We start from the raw sequence: 22,416 nt of genomic DNA, 5'->3' as shown, positions 1-22,416 counted from the left end.
TGATTAAATGAAGTTCAGCTAGGCTGGAACAGGAGGGGCCTGTAAAATCCCAGGAGCAGAGAGGGGCTGCCGTCACCCCGTGGGGAAAAAGGATACCTTAGGGGCTACAGCAGTGGTTCTCAAACTTATTTGATCATGCCCTCCTTCTTTGTGTCTGTGCTCTCTGCTCTGCCCAGCTCTGAAGGCAGAACAGGGAGTGGCGGCTGCTGGCCAGGTACCCAGCTCTGAAGGCAGTGTAGCCGCCAGCAGCAGTAAGGGTGGCAATGCCATACTATGCCACCCTTACTTCTGTCCTGCTGCTGTCAACAGTGCTGCCTTCAGAGCTGGGCACCTGGCCAGCAGCTGCCACTCTCCAGCAGCCCAGTTTTGAATGTGCACAGTTTTTTTTTCCCTAAGGCTTCTCATGCTCCCCAGATTGAGAACTTCTGAGAGGGTAGTCCATGGTTACTCCCTGAGAGGAGGGAGTTGGGAGGCTGGGGAAGCCAGGAAGGTATAAAAAGGCTCAGGGGAAAAGCAGCAAGGTTGGACAGTGCAACCTGTAGCTGCTGACCAGAGGGTCCCTGACCTGGAACCCGGAGGGCGGACTCAGATTTCTCAATGAGCCGCTGGGGCTGTGGCACAGGCCAGGCAGAGGACAGCAGACTGCCTGGAACAGTTTGCCCTTGAAAGACTTCGTTTCCCCACCCCTGGAAGGGGAATATGTATGGTGACCTGGCCGGAGGGCTGAGTCACAAAGAGGAGGCTGCAGTTCCTGAAGTGAGAGGGGCTGCAGGGCAAGACAGGATGGGAAAGGACATGGCCAGAGGGTGCAACGCCTGACAGACCTAAGGATGGCCAGGAGGAGGTGCCACCAGCAGTGAGTGGACCCTGTCAAACTAAGGCAGAGGTCCCCAAACTTTGTGGCACACCCCTAGGGGTGCACAGAGGAACATTCAATGGGGGGGCATGGCTGGGACCTGGTCCAGCCCCCCATGGGAGGCAGGGAGGGAGCACCACCCAGGTCTGACCGGAGTCCCAGCTGCTCACCATGCCCAGGGTTCTGCTCCCAGCTCCTGGCCCTGCCCCAGCTGTAGCCCCACTCTCGGTCCCCTTATCCTGTCTGCATTTCCCCCCGAACCGTAGCTTAGCTCCTACCCCTGGCTCTGGGGTGGGCGTGGACAAGTTTGGGGAGAGGACCACTGCACTAAGGTTAAGGCCTAAATTGAAACTCAAGATGTGTGCAAAGGAAGTGTAAACTGAGATTTTTGACTTTTAACCACTTTCCTTGCTTCTGAAAAAAAACAAACAAACAAACCCCAAGAAGCTTAAATCAGTTAGTAGTGCTTATAAAAGCTTATTGGTTTGTTTTTTACATTTAATTTTTCCTCACAGCAGTTTCTACTTATTACTCGTGTTATTTTAGCATGTACCATATGCTTGGGTCCATTCAATGCATAAACAGATAGCCCTGTCCCCAAGAACAGAGGCCCCAATCCTGCACTGTGTTGTGTGTAGGCTGAGCCCTGGGCTGCACGGAGCCTGTTGAAGTCAAGAGAGTGCCATTCCAGCACAGGGGCCGGCCCACATACAATGCATTGTAGCCTTACAAGCTAACAGAAGCTTGAAACACGGGCCATTTGCTACATACAAAATGGAGCAGGCTGCCAGCCAGCTCCTATTTAGGTTTGTCATTCATAATAACAATACTTTGCACTGGTCCAACCCAGCTCCTTCCGCCGGAGACGCTCAAGGCCGGCTCCCTGCCACTGCCCCATAGGAAAGGTGGCTGGGGAGACAGAGAAAGGGTAAGGAACATGCTCAAGGTCACACCGTGCAGTGAGCACGTGCAATGGAACCAGAAGCTGGGTCACCCAATTCCCAGACCAGCTCTCTCTGCCCACCTCCCATTGGCTGGGGTAAGGTATAGACGGAGCCCAGCACTACGGCCAACCAGGGCTACGGGGATCACGTGATGTTTAGCCCCACCCACAATAGCAGGCTGCTTTGTACTTACAGAACGCCTCCAACTCGCGCATGCGCACAGCTCCCGCGCCGCCGCCCTTCCTTTAGAATCGGGTGGGCTAACTTTACTACTGTGGGAAATCTCGTGAGACTAGCAGGGAAAGGGCCGCGAGACGGCGCGGCGGTCACAGAAACACAATACGGGGGCTCACGCGCGCCGCCGCCTCTCCCCCTCCCCCTCCCCCCCCAGGCGCGCGCTCTCTCTCTCGCGGGCGATGGCCGCTCAGCCCGCGCGCTGGAGCCCCCTCGAGCAGGAGCAGGACCGGGACGTGCGGGCGCTGATCCGGCGCCTGACCGGCCTCCGCGAGGCGCGGGGCGGGGAGGAGCCCGGCGGCCGCTTCCAGACGGCGCTGAGCTTCGCCTGGTCCAACTTCAGGTCAGGGGCCGCGCGCTCCGGGTCTCGCTGCCCTCCCGGCGGGGAGCCAGGGGCCGGGCGGCTCCCGCGGGGCTCGGCGTGTGGGGCCTGCCCTGTCTGCGGGCTGGGGGGGGGGGGGGACACCGTCCCCGGCCCCCCTCCCCGGCTCACTCAGGCTGCGGCCGTCACGGGGGGGGCGGATCCAGCGTATCTGCAGCGCTGCCGCCCTCGCACTCCGGCACGTGTCAGGCCTGCCTGAGCTGCGGCCTTCCGGCCGCTTACCTGGCCCGGCGCTCTTGTGTCACCCCGGCTCTCCTGACAGCCCCATAAGGAACCGCTGTCTGCTGCGACCATGGCACAGGCCAGGGAGAACATCAGCCTTTCCTCCATCGGAGAGATCCGGGCTCAGCATTCTCAGCAGGGCTTAGTTCCCCCCCCTGCTTAGCAGAGGAGCAGTGGCTGCCCTGAAGGCAGCTCTATATCTCTTGCTGTCCACTGTGTTAGGATATTAGTCTGTTGGCATAAAATAAGCTGCTTTTTAGTGATTTCAGACGGACAGAACTATCAACATGATGTTCAAGGCATCACGTTAGGGAACAGCGGGAATAACAGCTATTGACATGAGCAAATATTTCAAATTGAGCAATGTCAGATAAAACACAACCAGTCAAGATCTGCCGTGATAAGTGTACATTTCTCTCCAAACGACAGACATGCTTTTGATCTTAATGCGTGTGAAATGAGTTCAACATAGCCTTTATTAATCTGTAATCTTAAAAAATTATGAAGACACAGTCAATTTAATCACTCTTCCATCTGAATTGTTTTATGAATTGTTACAAATGGCATGTAACCTCTTCAAATTATTGTAATCTTAACAGGGAATCCCCCCACCCCGCAATTGACAGCACTTTTATATAAAAAAGAAAAGGAGTACTTGTGGCACCGTAGAGACTATCAAATTTATTTGAGCATAAGCTTTCGTGAGCTACAGCTCACTTCATCGGATGCGTTCGGTGGAAAATACAGTGGGGGAGATTTATATAATCTTTTTTTCCACCAAATGCATCCGATGAAGTGAGCTGTAGCTCACGAAAGCTTATGCTCTAATAAATTTGTTAGTCTCTAAGGTGCCACAAGTACTCCTTTTCTTTTTGCTAGGAACATTATGAGTCTACTGTCCATCTAATGAAGTAGATATTTGTTTTAAAGGTGAAAACCACAGTAATCATACATAAATATGGATTGAAACCTAAAATTTGTTCAGCTTTTTCAGGACTGTACTGAAGTTAACTTTCTATCTTGCATATGAACTTCTTACAATGTGTTCATTACCAAACTGATAGGCTGTTATTGTGATGATGTTTTTCGTGGTAATGAGGTGAGAAACAATTTAGTGGGCTTATTTAAAAGTTAACAGTTGCCATTATTCAATATATGACATCAAATGAGATGATACCTGCCAGAATGTTTGTCATGTAGCAACTGCTGTGTAGTGTAGATGTTTACAAGTGAGGCTTCTTACTGTTTGTGTAAATCTAATATTTTTAAGCGAGCATTAGCAGCGTATTGCAGATCCAGATAGCAAGCATAGTACTTGTTTATCTGCTCAAATAATAAGGCTCTTCAAATATTTATCAAGCAGCTATTAGTCAGAGGCAAAAATAAAACACAGTGTGTCAGAAGGGTGCATCAACATGGTTTAGGTACAATGTCCCTGGTAAGAAGCCCAACCCATCACGAGCTGCTGGGAAGGGTGCTGGTATTCTTAATAGATTCCGTTCCTGGATTCTGTTTGTGGATCTCTGCTTTCTCTTGCTCCGTGCCCACCTCAGAGCCTCCTGTTTAGCTTGTGTAATGTGATTAGTAGTGATGGGTGCTACTCTACGTTTCCTCCAGCCTCTTGACTGTTGCTGGTGTTGTCTCTGCCAGCCTACTGTCCTGTGCCTCTGTTTTTGAGTCCTCCTCCAATATGAATATGTCCAATTCTTTGCTGTTCTGTTTCTTATAGATTTCCAAAGCAATAAGAGTGATTTGTGTCACTTTCTGCTGCTCACAGGGTTAGCAGAATGAATAGCTGTTTTAAAACCAATCATAAACTTTTACATTTTACTTTGCTGTTTGAAGATATTATCTTAAGTGACAGAAAGTGAGCTGTTCCATGTTAGACTCAGTCTTAGACTTAAAGACAGTACTGCACAAATTCCCAGTTGGAAGGCTATCTTCATAACTATAGATAGATACAAGATAGAACCTTTTTTAAAGAAATGGTTGGTTAAATGCTACGCAAATTGATGATTTAGGTTTTCACGCTCATCAAGGAAAGCTTTGTGCTCACCATTGGCCGGGAAGTAGGTGAGGGTATGTTTCAAGTTCTGGGCAAACTTAGCGGAAGTACAGAGTAGCCTATTATTAATTTTACTGAATGCCTGTCTGCCTCCCCCCATGCCCCATAAAATCAGACTTATCCATGTGGATCCAGCCATTTATATACGTTGGCTAAATGCAAGTTTCACCACATTTTGCCATCCTAGGTATTAATTATAGATATTTTTCTCATGAACAGTGAAATATAAAGTAAATGTTTGGTAAATATTTCTCTTGGTTTTTTAAAACTCATGTAGAGAGCAATATTGTTGAATTAATCATGTTTTGAATATTTAACAAAGAAAATTTGTTCAACTGATTACGGTATTTATATATATATATATTTGACTTGACAAATGAGGTGCTTCACTTGGTAACCTATAGGTTTTATTTCCCCAAACAATTTCCTTGCACAATGCAAAAACTGTATTCTGTTTTAATTTCTCATCTAGATTTCATCGATTTCTTGATGTAAGCAGTCACAAAGTAGAGAGGACAATAGAGGGGTAAGTTTGTCTTATTTTTACTATGTTGATTAATTCTGTTCATTTGAAGCATTCATTGATAGGCTTTATTTATTTTTAAATCAGAATTTATGAAAAGCTGATTGTTCATTCAGACCTCAGTAAAGCTGCAAGCTGGAAAAGACTAATAGAAAAGTTTCTGAACTCACCACTTCCGAGCACTGAAGAAACAAAGGTGTGTGTAACTTTTTCTTCTTTGTTCTAATTTCTTTGCATTTATCCTGATGCTGGTCACTTTGTAAAAGTTTTAGACCAGAAAGTACAAATGAGTTACATTACTGCTAAGCTATATGATTGCTACTCTGTGAGCTGATTTGTAAAATTATAACCTACCCTCTCCCTATTACTAAAATATGTATTTATTGGGCATCCATCACCATGGTGTCTGGGTGCACTTTTCATGGCTTAAATTTTATCATTAACATTGCAGATAAGAGGCATAGAGCTCCACATTCTGAGTTGCATGAACATTTTTGATAGGACAGAGGGGAAATCTAGTCAGTCATCTTAAGTAAACAGGATTTCATAGTTTTCAGTTGGAAAACTGTGTGAGTTCATGTTCATCAGTTTATGGCTTCTGCTGTATTAAAACTGTGTGCTCTCACTTGGACCATGTCACTGTGGTTCCAGTGTGGTTGTTTTGAACTTGTTCTAGTTGACCTTTGAAGACTGAAAGCTGCTGCTGTTGTGAAATGCAGGCCCCTGAGCTGGCTAGAGACACACTCTATGATGTCATACTATTTAATAGGGCTGTGTGTTTCTTAATGCCTGTGCTTAGAACCTTAACTTCATTTCTAATTTAACTGAACTGTGACCTTTCTTTGGACTGGTTTAGATTTCTCAATGTTGGAAAAAGGAACAACTATACAGTAGCAATGTAAATTCACCCTCAATTGCTATACTTCCCCTCTGGAGATTTTCAACATATATCTACTTTTATTTATGTTGTTTTTTGTGATTAAAGTGTGATCCAGTCTACATGCTCAGAAATGTCAGGTTGTATTTAGCACTCAGCAGTGTTGTATAAGGTAATTGTGGTGACCTTTAGCAGTTGCTCTTGTTGATGAGTTAACTTGGGTGTCTTGCTGCCTGGCTCTGTGGAACTTGGGCATCTCAAAGATGATTTTGTAAATAAAGTACTTTGGCAGATTCTTGTAAGGAGAATGGTGTTAGCCTTAAAAAAAGACTGATATTGTAGTACAGCCTGATGAGTACCAGACTGCTTTTCTACTAATTTGATTTATAATATTTTTTCCCTCCTGTTCTTTGCCTGTGGCACACAATAGTTTAGTCTCACGAGGGTTGTAGTACTTTGGTCTAATTTTAGTTGTTGGGTTTATTGTGCAGATAACTGGGTGGTGCTGGTGGTCTGTAATGCATAGGAGATCAAACTAAATGATCTGCTGGTATCTTCTGGCCGTAAACTTTATGACTTTAATAGAAGTGCATGATTTCCTCTTAGCCCGGAAACAGCTTTTAAAAGGTATTTTTTAAATAAAAAAGTTCAAAATATGTAGATGTCAAATCATTAAATGGTTCCATTCACGAAGGGTGAGTGGCCTGCTAATAGTCCTGTGTAACCATTGGCTATATAGAAGAAATGAGTTTACAAAAGTCATTTAGAGTAAATGGATGAGGAGTCCTTAAAACCTCATGTAGACTTTTAGTTGAGGTGCTTTAATTTGTCATGTTTAGCATAATTTAAACAAGAATTTTAGGTGACTAGACTTTCAGTTTGTATTGGAACAAAATAAGTAAATTAGGATATCCATTAATTTGAGATGAGCTGTGAGGGCTAATACTACACACTGTGGCATACAACATTCTAGTCTGTTCATTTCCCAAAGTCTTTTAAACCATTTTATTCCATTTATTGATTTTTTTCTTGTGTGTTTTTAAAGACAGATGCTCATTACGCCATACTATCTCTCCTACTGTGCTTGTCTGATTCTCCTTCCAACACCAGCTATCTGGAAAAGCCAAGAGATAAAGAAGTGGGTAGGTTACAAGGTCTTTATATTTGAAATGAAAAACACAGACAAGTGACAATCTGATAGGACTTATTTTTTCCCTTTTCAGTCTTATAACATCATGTCTGAATTCATTTCAAGATCCTCTACTGGTCATCTTTTGTGGGTTTTTAATCTTGTATCTAATTTACCTATACATCTAAGACACACTGAAAACTAGAAGGCTTGGGGGTGGGGGAAAAGGTTAATGTTGTGACTTTCCCATCTGGGTTGCTCGTTCAAATCCACCCCCATTGGTTGCAATCTGAGGGCCATTTGGTGCGTTGTGTTTAAATGAGTCTGTGATCTCTCTTCTGTTCCCACAAGTGGGAAATGACTGTCACAGTTAATACCCTCTCAGCAGAGGGGCCAGTGAGTGAAATATTTTGTCACTTGTCGAACCTCTTTGTGATGATTGATGCACATTGGTGAGTCTGGAGGAAGCTTTCATTACTGCTGTATCTGCTGCGTGAGTAAATAAAGGACTTCACTTTCCAACAGTGTCTATCCTGACCATTTCATTACACTGAACCAAGCCAAAAATAAAATCTATCTAAAACTAGTAACTTCACATGTAATTTCACACAAGATAGTTATGCTGTAACTTGACATAATACAGTTTGGTTATTTCCGTAATCTTTTCATTTTAAATTAAAAATATTGCTTTTCTGTTGTAACCAATTTTAACATGGCAACATCTAGTTATCCACCTTAACTTACCAAGAGTTAATTTTATGTAGTCTCCCGGTTTTGTAGTAATATGTAGTACAATTTCCCTGTGTTTCTGACTATAAACAAAAGGTGGTAAATTTACAAGCCCCAGTGGATCAAGAATAAAAGGATGAGAAGAATGGAACACGTGAGAAAAATGTGTTTGGGATACTACACATCCTTGTGGTATTCATTTGCAATGCTGAAAAATAGCCATTTAAAAAAATGGTTCTAAACAAACATTTTAGTCTAGAAACTGGCGGGCGGGGGGGGGAGGAGAGAGAAGAAGCCTTGTATCTTAAAATTTTTAGAGTAGCCTCTGCACATTTCCACTCTTGGAATGCACCAGTGATGCAGCTTGGATTGCATTGTCAGCACATCCCAAGAATGTGAACATGCAGAGGTCATCTAAGAAAATTCCAGTTATGAGTAACCTGCCTATTGGATTAAAGTATATTTTTATATGGTTTGTGATTATTTTATTTTAATAATATTTACCTGTAGCACTATGGTGTACATATTCTTTTATACAGAAGGAAAGACAAGTTACCTGCCCTAAGTAATTTACAGTCTGGGTTCCTGATCCTGCAAAGACTTGTCCATGTGTTACTTTTGTTAAATCTACACCACAAAGAAAAACCCATGGCACTAAGTCTCAAAGGCCAGGTCATTTGGGCTTGTTGTACTTAAAAATAGCAGTGCAGACATTCTGACTCAGGCTGGAGCTTGGTTCTGAGACCCTCACCAGGTTTCAGAGCCCAAGCTCCAGCCAAAGCGGGAATGTCTAGCCTGCTGTTTTTAGCCCCAAGCCCCACCAGCCCAAGTCAGTTGATCCAAGCTCTGAGACTCAGTGCTGCTGGTTTTTCTTTGGAATGTAGACAATTTTTATGCACTGGGAGTAGTTCCATTAAAGTGAATGGGATTACTCAGTATGTAAAGAGATGCACTCTTGCAAGTCTTTTGCAGGATTGAGGCCTAAGATAGATATGACACGATGCAGGAAGAGGTGAAATCAGGCAAATGGGATGAGAATACACCATATTGCAAATTGTGTGAGTCTAAAACTTGGAATCAGAGAAGCACTTCAGGAGAAAAGTATATAGGTAAAGAAAGAAACAGATAATTCATCTCTCACCACTTAAATCTTCAATGAAAATTTTATATCATTGCTAAAGAAAATGACAATTTTGAATGGAAGAGTATCTCTTGTCAGTCTGCACCTTTAGAAAAATTTCCAAGTCTCGTTATAGAGGAAGTTGGAAATTAAGCACAAAAATATTGAGTCTCACTTGTATTCCTTTTAGAAAAAGGAGAAGAATTTGACTGGAGAAACTACTTGATGGAAGGTGAAGAAATTGATTTTGGTCCTGACATAGACACACCAGTAAGTAATATCTTAAAAGTGACTGTTCTTACAGACAGTATATATGATATTTAGGATTATAGACGTTCACAAAAGCAAATAATTTATGGCTTGTTGATGTAGGGAGCTATGGTAGGGCATATTCTTTCTAGAGCAGTGGAGAGTCAGGAAATCAACTAATGTTTTGGATCATGGAAGGGGAGGCTATATCATGGTGGACAAAAACAATTGTTTAGATTTTTTTGTGACCAGTTTTTTTATTACTGGTTTATTTTTTAAAATAAAAATTAAATTAGAATTTGACAATCTGTTAAGGCCTAAATTTACTCTAATCTGTTACAATATTTTCTATTTAAATTATTGTATTAAGTAGTACATGCTTGCTGCTGATGTTTTAAAGAAAGTCAGACCACTGAACTGGTGAAAGTCACTCCGTAAGCACTTGGAACCAGAGTTTGTTGAAGTGTTAAGCCAGCTTTTTACTGCATTAGCTTCTTCTGCAGGTGCAGAAGCCTATTTTGTTCATTTCAGATCAATGACAAGTAAATCCAAGGTTAAGCTGTTTGGGAGTTGGAAAAAGCAGGAAAGTTTGTTTGTCTCTTCCAGTCTAAGTAAAAACCAGGTATTAGAGGATGAGATCTAAGATTTTGAAGGACATGGTGATCAGAAACAATTCATTCAATTCACTAACTACAGACCAATATTTTCTTTGTTTAGATAAATCAGTAATTTTGAAATTCAAAATGTATTTTTATAAACATTGATCAACTTTTTGTCTTATCTATCTAGCAGGTTTGAGTTTTTATTTAATGAAAAATGTTTGTGCATTTTGATTGAATTTCCATCCAAATAGATCTTAACACAAATCACATGTAAAAAAAATAAAACAGTAAATAACATAAAGAATCCAAGAATGACAATACTGGGTCAAACCAAAGGTCCATCTAGCCCAGTATCCTGTCTTTCGAGAGTGGCCAATGCCAGGTGCTTCAGAGGGAATGAACAGAACAGGAAATCAAGTGATCCATCCCGTTTCCATGGCAAACGGGGGCTAGGGACACCATCCCTGCCCATCCTGGCTAATAGCCATTAAAATGCATCCTTCGCCATTTTTGAACACAAGTAAAAATTAAGAATTTAAATAAATGGAAGTTATGTTATATAATTGCTTCAGTAAATGGGTATAGATAGTGTATCCTAATTAGTGTATCCATGCTGCACCCAACCTGGACACAGTGCAAGGGCTAGTCCTGCCCCAGAAACACCCAAGGGCTCTGTGCCAGGCGCACCAGGTGTGTGCAGGCAGGCTTAGCCCATCAGGATCCAAATGTGGAGGGATTTAGTGTGCGGGGGATCCAGGTGTGGAGCAAGAGGGTTCTGTGTGGGGCAGTTGGGATGTGGGCAGCTCAGTGGGGTGTCTGTATGCAGGGGCAATGAGACTCTTTGGGTGGAGATGGGTCCAGGTGAAGGTGGTTGGGGCTAAGTGCGGGGTGGCGAGTCTGGGTGCTGGGGGAGTGGGACAGGGGTCCAGGTGCAGTTGGTTGGGGGTCTGGGTGTGGGGGGCTCATCAGGGTGGTCCAGATGCATAGAGGTGGGGCGTGGAGTGGGGGTACGTGTGCAGAGGGTTCATGGGGGTGGAGAGGCTCGGCGAAGGGTCTGGGTAAGGGGATCTGAATGCACAGGAGCTGGGTGGATGGGGAGGCAGCTCCCAATACGGTGACCCCTTCCCCCGTGGCTGAGGAGCAATGGAGGCAGGAAGAGGGGGGAGGTGAGGTTTCTGGGGGTGGGGTGGGTGACCTGGCCCTGGCTGCTCCATGCAGGAGAAGTGTGCTCCTCCCCAGCCCAGCTGGTACTAGCAGGTGAGCCTGATACTGGATAGGAGCCACTGGCTGGGGCATGCTGAGTGCAGGGGGATATCTGGGGGCGGGGGACGAGGTTTGGGAGGTTGGGGTTTGTGTATGAGGGGGTTCGGATGCATGGGAGTGTTGGGTGGAGGGTCTGACCTGGACCTGGCCGAGGCATCCCCAGCACCACCACATCCCCCCACCACCCCGTCCTGCAGTGATTTACCTCTCTGGGGCTGCTTCAGGCACCCGAGATGATGCACCTGCCCTGCTGGAGAGGCACGTGCGGTCGCTCTTGTAGCTTCCCTTTGCTTCCCTGTCCGAAAAACATTTTTCTGAGGGGAAGGAAAGAAATCTGCAGCGGACATGAATTCTGCTCACGACCAGTGGTGCAGAATTCCCCTAGGAGTAAGATATGTAGAAATACAAGGTCACTGCTCAAAAAAAGCTTACTATTTTGATGATGTCTGTAACTTAACAGTTTGGCTCATGTTGTTATAAAATAAATTTTGGGGAAAAAAAATCAAATTATTTTCAGGGTTCCTTTTAGTTTCCCTCATGCCTTTTTTTTTTTTTTTTTTTTTTTTTTTTTTTTAGACAGAAGACAGAAAGTAGACATGTTACATTGACTTTCCCTGCCAAGAAGGACCGAGTATACTTCCTTCCCTCAGGCACGTTGCACTAAAAATGTACTTGATCTTGTCATACTTGATAGAATTGGTCTGAAGAAAGTGAAGAGGAGGAGGATGCTCAACAACCTCTGAGCAGGGAAGACTCTGGCATTCAAGTAGACAAGACACCACAAGAAGAACAAGACCAAAACAAGAAAACAGTGTCTCAGGTCACATGGAAAGGTTTGTTGTTCAAAATTCTCTTCATAGAGGGATCTCATAACAAATGGATTCCAAATAAATGATTCTCACTCATATGTAGCTACCTAATTCTTCCATAGTTGTTGTTCTATATTAAGGTGCTCTGGTATTGTCACTGTAGTTAAGGTTTTGAGTTTGGTTATATATTATAGTTACTCTTAGAGTAAAATGGTAATGCCTCATTTGTGTTTAATGAAGGTTCGATCCAATTTCCAATAAAGTCAATGGAAAGACTTCCATTTATTCCTATGGGAATATGCACACCAATGCTGCTGTAGGGATAAATGCACATCAGATAAACACAACTTAAATCTATCTAGACATAATACAAAGCTTAAATGTTATTAAATGTTAACACTGAAATAAAAGCAGGTATTAAGAAAAACATTTGTGTGCGCTTGGGTATAGTATAATTCAATGAATGAAAATGCCTGTAATAAATAGGACACTAATGGCTCCCCTTCAGATTGGTTTCAGTCGGTTTTCATGACAGCTGTGAAATTATAGGAAAGCGCACAGTAGGATATTGCACCTAGAATAGAAGCTGGTTATCTGTGAAGCTCAGTGTCATGGGAGTTGGAACTAGGAAAAATAATTTGTAGGTAATGTACTGAGTGCCTAGTATTAGGGGCACCCTGACTATTGGGTGAGCTTACTGGTATTTGGCACCTTACTTTGTTACCTTTAATATAGGTTTTGTATATATTGTTTCTACTATTGTCTAAAATAATGTAGGTTTCAGAGTAGCAGCCGTGTTAGTCTGTATTCGCAAAAAGAAAAGGAGTACTTGTGGCACCTTAGAGACTAACAAATTTATTAGAGCATAAGCTTTCGTGAGCTACAGCTCACTGCATCCGATGAAGTGAGCTGTAGCTCACGAAAGCTTATGCTCTAATAAATTTGTTAGTCTCTAAGGTGCCACAAGTACTCCTTTTTCTTTTTGTAAAATGTAGATTTCTTTAAGATGGAAAGATGTATAAATTTTAATATATCCCATTTTTAGGGCCTGATTTTTCAAAAGGCCAGGCACCTGTGTGTGTAAACTAACTTATAATTCCAATTACCATGATTGTACATGTAATAAAGTGCAAACAGAAGTAATTAGCCCTTTCATTGAATGCAGCTGTATCCTGAAGCTAATTCATTGTTTGGTTGCTTATTGGTGAGACTTCTTTTTGTCTTTTATAAGCCCTCCTTACATAAATGAAAATCCTTCACTGACTGTCAAATGTCTTACCAGTGGGTGAGCCTGATGCGCGCAGCTGGCTGGAACAGCATGTGGTTCCTCAATATTGGACAGGAAGAGCTCCTCGTTTTTCTCACAGTTTGCACCTACATTCCAATTTAGCTGCTGTCTGGTAAGAAAAGAAAACGAACACTTACATGTTCACCGCTGATATTAAATAAAGCCAGATAATGGTTTAATGAATGAATAATGATTTTCATTAAGCTGCGATACTGTTAAAATGTAAAATGTGTGTACTCTTCCAAAATAGGGAGTTAGCATTCATTACTAACTTAGTTTAATATATTTATATATTGAAAACTAAGTAAGTGCAAATTGAACAAAATGAGCCAGTATAATTTTAGCTTTTGCTTATTGTGCTGAACAGTCATAGTTCTCCCACCCCAGTAAAAATGCATAAAATGTCTTGTGTGTTACTGTCCTTCCCAATGTCAGAATTTAAAACAAAGCAAGTGCTGTTGTGTCTATCACAAATTCCAAATCTCAGTTTGGACATATTTAGCATGTGTAGGGCAATACCAAATTGTGATTTGGTTTGTGCACACATTCACTGCCAGTGAACGTGTTTGGCTTGGTTGAATTTTGAGCTAAGAAATTGTATAAATAACTATTATTATCCATGATAAAAATGCATTAAAATACCAAAAAGTTCAATAATCCTAACATATTACACTAAAATCTTTTAATCTACCGGTAAAGAAATCATGGAAAGTCTATGAATAATTGTAGAACTTTTCCTTATGATCCTGTATTCATATTTAGAGGTGAAGGAATTTCCATTCCCTTTGTGAGTTTTTGAGATAGCATGTGTTACTTTGAGGTGGAGGTGGGATTTGGTGGTTATTTGTGATCCAATTTTATGGTTACTCGTGACTTCAATATATTTAAAACAGATACATGTTCTTTTTGATAATCATTGAGTCAAAAACTGGATTCACCACATTACTAAGTAATTAAACATTTGAGAGTTGGAATACTAAAATTAATGTAATACTTCAAATATTTGCTAGTTAATGGTTGTTGGGCTATGACTGGATAATATTTTGGTGGCTTTTCATATTTTTTTTGCCTCTAGAGAGGTTTAGAGTCAAACTCTGCTCTTGTTTACAGCCTACACAGCTTCATTAAAGTCTTTGAAGTCAGAGGTATAAATTAGGGGAGAAATGAGCCTTAAGATTACTGCTTGATTCTTATTTGTAAACACTTCAGCTGGGATTCCATTTTTTTAATTAATAGTACATTTTCTTCTTTTAGGGACCAACACTTGTACAGCAGTGATCCCTTATATATGCCAGAAGAAAGAACTCTTGTAACTGAAACACAGGTTATCCGGGAAACTCTCTGGTAAGCAGGAATCCCTGAAATACTTGCATATGAAATTTATTTAATATTAAAATGATTAAAAAATTGTGCATCATAGTGTTGTTTTTCCTAGGAGACAGATTTGCAGTTGGCTTTCAATGTCAGAAAAGAAATATTGCTGTGTGCTTTCTTTCTAATCTGTGCACCATCACCAATAGTAAAGATTCTGTAATTGCAATATTCTTAATAGTTTTAATGCACAAGCCAGAAAATAAGCCAGCTCAATCTTTCATAACTGTATTGACTGTGCAGTACAAAAAACTGTCACTTGCATTGAAAGGACTCAGTGCACAAACAGAGCGTAGATTTGTTGAGTAAAAAGATGTCATTTTATTTTTCTGACTATAAAAATACTTTAAAGCTCAATTCAAGTGAGGGTTAGGAGGAAACCTCTAAAAGAAAGAACTGAGACCGTGACCGTGTGTTCTGTTGGAGATGTATTTCTGATCTTCAGCAATATTGTTTACATTCTCTGGATCACAATGGACCCATTATTGCTCTCTGATTCCCAGGTGACAATAGTGCCATGTAGTCATGCTACTGTGCCCTCTATTTATTCCAAGCTGGCCTTGTGGTTGCAACCATTTCTCTCTGATCCACCCCTTTTCAGTATCAATGCTAGATTTCTACATTCTGTTCTACTTAAAGCCACCTTGGAAAGGTACCTGGAAGTTTCAGCTAGTAAAAAATGCTGGCATCTCTTGAGTATGACAGATTGCTGCTTCTGAACATTTTTGGCTTCCAAATGCCATTTACAATGTAGGTTACAGTTTAGTAAACCTTATATGGCCAGCTGAGGGTTTGCCTCTCTTATGCTATGTCTTAACACAGCAGTAACAGTCCATTGGTTCTTGATGTTAAATGCTAAAGATATGGATGACATTGTGATGTGCACTGGAGGGCCTACATCTTTGAAGCTTTCTTCCTTTAAACAATCTACCAGACATGGGTTTGTTGAGCTTCAGAGAGAAGTTCAAGACTTGTGTCCAGGTTTTTTCTTATCCTATAGGTTTGCCACTGACAGGATTTGAGGATGTTTTAATGATTTTTAATTCAAATTTTTTTTGTTGTTGCAATAATTGTTGTTAGGGCCTCAGTTGTCAGGCTGGAAATCCAATTTATAAATATTTATTATAATGCAAGTTATCTTAAACTTTAGAATTTACAGAAAATAATTCCCAACATAAGGCTTTTTAGGATGAAAATTTAACCTGATGTCCCATTCTGTGTGATAAGGTCCACAAATCTGCTACAATGGTGCTTCAACCGGCTTGCAGTTTGGGGGCAGAACCTGATCTGCTAGTCGTTTTATGATGCCAGAAAGTTCCTCAGTTTTCCCCAATCAAAATTTAACCTGGTTTCAGGTTATAATCTCCAATCAGATGAGGGTTTATTTTATTTGAAGTTAGGAGCTTTCTCTAATGAGAACAATATTGTACTTTTAATTTAGCTAGGTAGTCCTCAAACTGTCATTCCCTAAATAAGTTCAAGAAATATTCCTCTTCTGGTTGAGCATCAAAGTCCTGTCTTTAGGAGCATTGGCAATCTCAAGGCAGATTAGTTATATCTCCTGCATTGAGATCAGTTGGACAGCCATTAGTTCACCAAAGTCTGCATATTGGTAATTGAATCTTGGCCAGTGCAATTTATTTCCTTTTGGCTAAGTCCTCTATATGCCCTAGTGCCCAGCAGAAGGCGGAGGAGATATTTATGTATTATCTACCTAGTTTTGGATGTCCATATTTAAAGGATGATTCTACTTCACATTCTGGAGGAACACTGCTATGAAAATCTCATTGTAACATATCTGTGGATTTTAGCATGAAGAAGAACAGGAAAAATTTACCCTTGCTTAGCTGAAAAGATCCTTTTTTTGAGTAATACAATTCACAGATCTGGCTGACCATGGAAACAAATGGATCATCCAGATTAGAGATGGAAATTGTCATCCAAGGATTTGGATTTGTTTTCATTATGTGGAGTTTAAAATGTTTTGTTTTTTCTTCAAAGTATACTTGGGTATTCCCATGCTGCCAGTGACTGACAGGTCTAGTTCTGTTCCCAGATTGCAAGCAGGCTGAAGTACCATTGTAATGAATCTGTGGATCTTATTACTTTGAAGAAAAATGGCCATTGCTTGAGATGGAACATTAGACTGGGGGGAATGATGACCTGAGGTGGTATGGGGAACTCTCTTTCTTAGGTGCATGGCTGGTGGATCTTGCTCACATGCTCAGGTCTAACTGATCACCACATGTGGGATCAGAAAGGGATTTCCCCCCAGAGTAGATAGGGGAGGGACACTGCAGGGAGGGTTTTCACCTTCCTTTGCAAGATGGGTCACTTGCTAGAATCATCTGAATTTGTATCACCACATCAGTTCCTTGCCAGTGCAAGGGCCTTGGTTATTGGTGCACTTTGGTCCATCCCGTTCTCTACTTGTGGCACACAATTGTTGAGTTTCTTGAGGGCTGTAGTACTTTGGTCTAATTCTGGTTGTTGGGCTTGGCATGGCAGGGGCTGGGTGGTATTTATTGGCCTGTGATTTTACAGGAGGTAAGACTGGATGATCTGGTGGTCCCCTCTTGCCTTAAACTCTGACTTTAAGGGTACGTCTACATTTTGAGTGGGACGTGATTCCCAGCTTGAGGAGACATACCCATGCTAGCTCTGACTGAACTATCACATTAAAAATAGTTCATAGCCACGCTGGTATGAGCAGTGGGAAGGGTTAGCTGCCCTTAGAATGATCCCATTCAAGATCATAGGCATGGACTCTGAGCTGCTCGTACACTGCGGCTATATTCCGTTTTTAGCACACTAATTTGATCAGAGCTAACATGCGTTTGTCTACTGGAGCTGGGAATCACACATCCAGCTCAAAGTGTAGACCTACACTAAGAAAGGAAATTTTCAGGTAAGTAAGACTAAATTTTCCTCTTAAGGATTTGACTTATATTTTCTAATCCATATAATTATGATGATTTTGTTTTTAAGAATGCTCACCTTTTCTTGCTTTCCAGGCTTCTTTCAGGGGTGAAGAAGCTCTTTATATTTCAGCTGAATGAGGGAAAGGTGACTGTGAGAAATGACATTATTGTAACTCATTTGACCCATGTAAGTTATTTGATCAACCTGGGTTGATTTTATTCAAATCTTAATTTAATATGCCTGTCTTTAGAGGGCTTGAATATTTGGGGGGAATAGGAAACTAAACTTCCTGTGGAAAAATAGCAATGTTTCCACACCTGTTTTTAACTTAAGCAACACACATTTGGATTTAATAAAACAAAACTGAATGGGCAGATGCCATAAAAGAAATGATAATTCAGTGATAAACATAATTTCACTATCTCTTAAATTCAGCAGTCATTTTACCTTTTATATCTCTTGGGACTTCTGGTCTTGTAAAAAGGATTAATATTCATTAGATAATTCTGAAAAACCTTATTTTGTAGAACTGCTTAAGATCAGTGTTGGAGCAGATAGCAGCATATGGACAAGTTGTGTTTAGGCTGCAGAAGTTCATTGATGAAGTGATGGGGCACAGCTCAGAAAATGTAATACCTGGAACCATTTCCACTCCCAAGAAAACTACAGAACCCCCATTTAGAACCTACCAAGCTTTTATGTGGGCCTTGTACAAGTACTTCATTAGTTTCAAAGAAGAACTTACTGAAATTGAGAAATGCATAATCAACAAAGGTACAGTGTAGGGGATATTTAATTTATAATAGGAAATTGTGAGAATGTTGTACAACTAAGTGTAAACTATGAAAATAGTTGTATAAAATGCTATACAATATTTAAAAATTATATAAGCTTGCTAAAAATGGTTATCTTTGTGTATTTTTGGTTTTGCAGACAAAACAGTCACTCTTTCAATAGTAGTAGATAAGTTGTCACCTCGACTGGCGCAGCTTAAGGTACTTCACAAAGTTTTCAGCACAGGGGTAGCAGAAGTACCACCTGACACTCGAAATGTTTTAAGAGCATCTCATTTGCTTAATACACTCTACAAAGCTATTCTTGAATATGACAACGTTGGAGAAGCATCTGAGCAAACAGTATGTCAAATCTAACTTTTTATTTTATTATGACACACAGTAACTAGAATATTGTTTAACAAGGTTTTATGTGAAGTTTTTTACCACTGAAGAATTGATTTACAAGCCTGTTAGGTCACAAATGAAGTACATCATCATGGTCTCATCCTATTCTCCAGTTATCTATATTATAAACCACACAATCTACTGTGACTGGCACTTCGTGCTCAAAAGAGACTTAGGACTGGAAATAATGAAGGTTGCTGGTTAGGACTGAAGGGAATTGAGAAAGAAGTGTGGAGAAAATTGCAGGGTGTCTGCTTACATTTAACTGACTGCACGGCATTGCTTTTAGTTCAACATTATGTTTGGTCAAGTTTTTAAAAAAATAGTATGTACATGTGTATGTACATATTTGCACAGTTCTTTAGATTGGCTTCTCTGCAGCGTATAGTAGCTATTTTATTTGAAATAGTATCTAATTTTGCCCAGTGTTTATAAAATCCAGCAAATGGTGTTTACTCTTCATTTCAGGTATCCCTCCTCTTCTGTCTTTGGGTTGAAACAGTAAGGCCGTATTTGCAGACAGTGGATGAGTGGATTGTCCATGGTAACTTGTTTGATCCTGCTAAGGAATTTATCATTCAGAGGTATGGATGATGATATTGAACGGATCAAAACATTGTGGCCTACATAAACATTATAGCTGTTGAAGAGACAAACTGGATGGTGGCATGACAATTTCATTTGATAAAACAGCTAGAAATGATCTGATTTTTTTTTAAATCCCTACTTTTTTAAATCCGTCTCTAGTCTATATGGGAGAAATGACATGAGGTAGTGAGACAGTGACCCTAATAGTTGTTATGGTATAGAAATAAGTTAATTTTGAAAAATGCAAAATTAAAAATATGAAGTTGCCCATCAAACCACAAATACTCAGTTTTTTTCAAGAAATTTGATCAATTTTCCTAAATGTACCCATAATAAAATTATTAATTTTTTTCCTAATGCATGGCAAGATAGTGATATTAAACCTATTGCTATTTGGAACAGAAACATAAGATAAAACACTGTCTTGAGTTATTTGTATACTCCTTTCAGCATCAGTTAGGAGAATTAGTTCTGTTTGCACATTACATTTTGATGATCTGTTTTTTACAGTATAGTAGTTTAAAATAGAAAAATGCAGAAATACTAAAATTGTTATAACTGTCTATAGCTATTAAGCTTTCCCCCCCCACTGTGTAGTATTACTCAAGCTTTTTTCTAGCTGTTCAACAAGTAAGGGCAATTGGTTAAAAAAACTAAGCACTTTGTATGACCTGTGGAAGCACAGATTTTGTTTACTGTGGAAGATGATTAACTGCTGGCACCAGAACTTTTACCTTAATAATGTTGTTGTGTCCTATTACATTTCTTTTCCTTTCAGTCTAAGACTTTCAATTAAAACAGGACTCTCGCCTATTTAGGATGACATTAATGTACAATTAGATTATTTTTAGCAGTTAACTAACAGTAGTTGAGTAGGAAGCCTTATCTATAAATTTAACTTCCCATGAGAATTGTTTTACCTATTTTTTACTGGGATGTGCTAAAACAAAAGCTACTGAAGTATTATAGTGCATCTGTTGGGTATTAAATTTTGAGGCATTTCAGACACGTGCGTGTTATCTGGTATTCAGTTTCACTTTAGTTATTTGTATGGAGACTCCTACATAGTGATGTAGGGTTTTTCTATTTTATTTATTAAACCTAAAAGTATCAATCATTTGTAATTAAAGATACATGGTATTTTGAATAATTAACCTCCTGAATAAATTCCAGTTTGAGCGTTTGGTCTGGTTACTTACATTTCTCCTGGATTTCAGTTGTATGTATTAGTGTAATGGCATGGCACCCATCTCACAGGAGCACCTGTGTCTGATCTTTAAATAGTTCGAGCCCTGGTATTGGGCTATACCACTAGAGTTTTCTCCCTGGAGGCAGTGGTTTTGCCCTCTGGGTCTATCCTGGTCTAAGCTCTCCAGCTGGGTTACTAAGTAGTTCAGTTCCCCTTCTGGGGGTTTATCAGTGTCTGGTTGTAGACCAATTCTCCAGTGGCCTATGCAGGGGATCCAGGCCCACCCACTACTCTGGGTCTCAGTCCAGGGACCCTAAGAATAGCAGCCATGTGCCACCATGTCCTTTTAGCAAAACTGCCTTCAATTCCAAGGGCCACTTCCCTATGGCCCCACCTTCACCAAAGCTTCACCCTTACCTCAGGGCTCATCTGAGTTCAGGCTCAGGAGCCAGCACTGAGTTATTTTCTCTCTCCGTTATAGAAACAAAAATGTCCCAGTTAATCACAGGGATTTTTGGTATGCTACCTACACATTATATAGTGTGTCAGAAAAGATGGAGAATGAAGAGAAAATGAGTGATAATGCCAGTGCCAGCTCTGGAAGTGATCAGGCTCCCTCAAGTAGGCAGCACACAATGGTCTCCTTTCTGAAACCAGTACTAAAACAAATCATCATGGCTGGAAAGTCCATGCAACTGTTGAAGAACCTTCAATCCAAAGATGATTCTCCATGGCAAGCTGCATCAAGAGGTGAAAATAAGTTGTGTAAAATATTATTCTTCACTGTGTCTAACAGCATTTGTGTATTTAGGGTGTATTCGTGTTTCCATTATAATCCACTGTTTTTAGAGCAGTGGTTCTCAAACTTTTGTACTGTCTGATTGTGACCCCCCCCTTATAAATTAAAAACACCTTTTTATATATTTATCATCATTATAAATGCTGGAGGCAAAGCAGGGTTGGGGGTGGAGGCTGGCAGCTTGCGACCCCCCATGTAATACCTCGCAACCCCCTGAGGGGTCCCGACCTCCAGTTTGAGAACCCCTGTTTTAGAGTATATAACTCTCCTTGTTATGCTTGCACTGTGTGGTTTGTAACTTCATATCTGATTTGAAACAACTGGTTCTGTTCCAAGACCCCTGACACACAACAATGTAAGAACTGAATTTTTACCTTAATTCAGAATTTCTTTGCTTTTCTTAGTTTTAAGTTGCTCTTAAACATTATTTTAAATTCTCTCGTTACTTTGTACTGAAAATCTTTCTTCAAACCATAAAACTCTTTTCTTATTATGTGATTAATCAATTGGTTCCCATTACTGAGTAGTTCATTGGTTTAGGAATGATAGGTAATAAATAGGATTCCTGATTTGAGGAAAGCCCGTTGATGATCTGTCCAAAGAGCTTGATATAACTGTAGGCATGCTGAATATTTGGAGTAACCATCATCAATAATGGTACACAAAGGACAGTAGTGGGAGCTGTGATATCTGTCGTCTTCACATGGGACAATATAAATCCGCTATTTGTAGGTATACAAGTCCCTTTCTATTTAAATGTAGAGTGAGGTGGCTTTGAACTGTTTTGCAACCCCTTTTTACATCTGTGTTATCCCTTTTGGCATGGGAGGATAAACAGTCATTGAAAACAAGTTTTATATTAATGGCTGACAGTTACTTTATATCGATAGTCTTTAAGGGTTTAATATTTTCAGAAATATTAATTTCATATTTTAGGTCCCAATTCAGCAAGATATTTCAGTATGTACCCAACATTAAGCATATAAATAGTCCTATTAATATCAATATTTAAAGTTAGATGTGTGCTTAAGTACCTTGTAAATCACAGCCTAAATTCTATTGATGCTGCATATG

At 40.6% G+C, this 22,416-nt stretch overlaps 1 protein-coding gene across 5 annotated transcripts in view; it reads left to right on the top strand.

Moving 5' to 3' along the window:
- The first annotated feature begins 1,948 nt into the window (after positions 1-1,948).
- The window catches only part of TUBGCP5 (tubulin gamma complex associated protein 5), a 47,284-nt gene continuing 26,816 nt past the window's right edge, over positions 1,949-22,416 (top strand). For 2 of the 5 annotated variants that reach the window (XR_006274907.1, XM_043494392.1), the window contains exons 1-13: positions 1,949-2,137; positions 5,174-5,229; positions 5,314-5,422; positions 7,149-7,245; positions 9,272-9,351; positions 11,890-12,028; positions 13,287-13,404; positions 14,547-14,636; positions 17,678-17,771; positions 18,113-18,359; positions 18,519-18,721; positions 19,235-19,350; positions 21,025-21,293. Coding sequence is in view for 4 of the 5 variants with exons in the window: in XM_043494392.1 (XP_043350327.1) it covers positions 1,952-2,137; positions 5,174-5,229; positions 5,314-5,422; positions 7,149-7,245; positions 9,272-9,351; positions 11,890-12,028; positions 13,287-13,404; positions 14,547-14,636; positions 17,678-17,771; positions 18,113-18,359; positions 18,519-18,721; positions 19,235-19,350; positions 21,025-21,293 (1,804 nt within the window). In the remaining variant the exon portion in view is untranslated. Of the gene's footprint in view, positions 2,378-5,173; positions 5,230-5,313; positions 5,423-7,148; positions 7,246-9,271; positions 9,352-11,889; positions 12,029-13,286; positions 13,405-14,546; positions 14,637-17,677; positions 17,772-18,112; positions 18,360-18,518; positions 18,722-19,234; positions 19,351-21,024; positions 21,294-22,416 lie in introns of those variants that run through there. The other 3 variants (XM_038376213.2, XM_038376400.2, XM_043494540.1) reach the window with 3 other exon arrangements.

Source organism: Dermochelys coriacea, chromosome 1 (genome assembly GCF_009764565.3).
Source record: "Dermochelys coriacea isolate rDerCor1 chromosome 1, rDerCor1.pri.v4, whole genome shotgun sequence".
NCBI classification, from domain to species: domain Eukaryota; kingdom Metazoa; phylum Chordata; order Testudines; family Dermochelyidae; genus Dermochelys; species Dermochelys coriacea.
The sequence above is the reverse complement of the archived record's forward strand: the minus strand, read 5'-3'. Positions and strand labels throughout refer to the sequence as shown.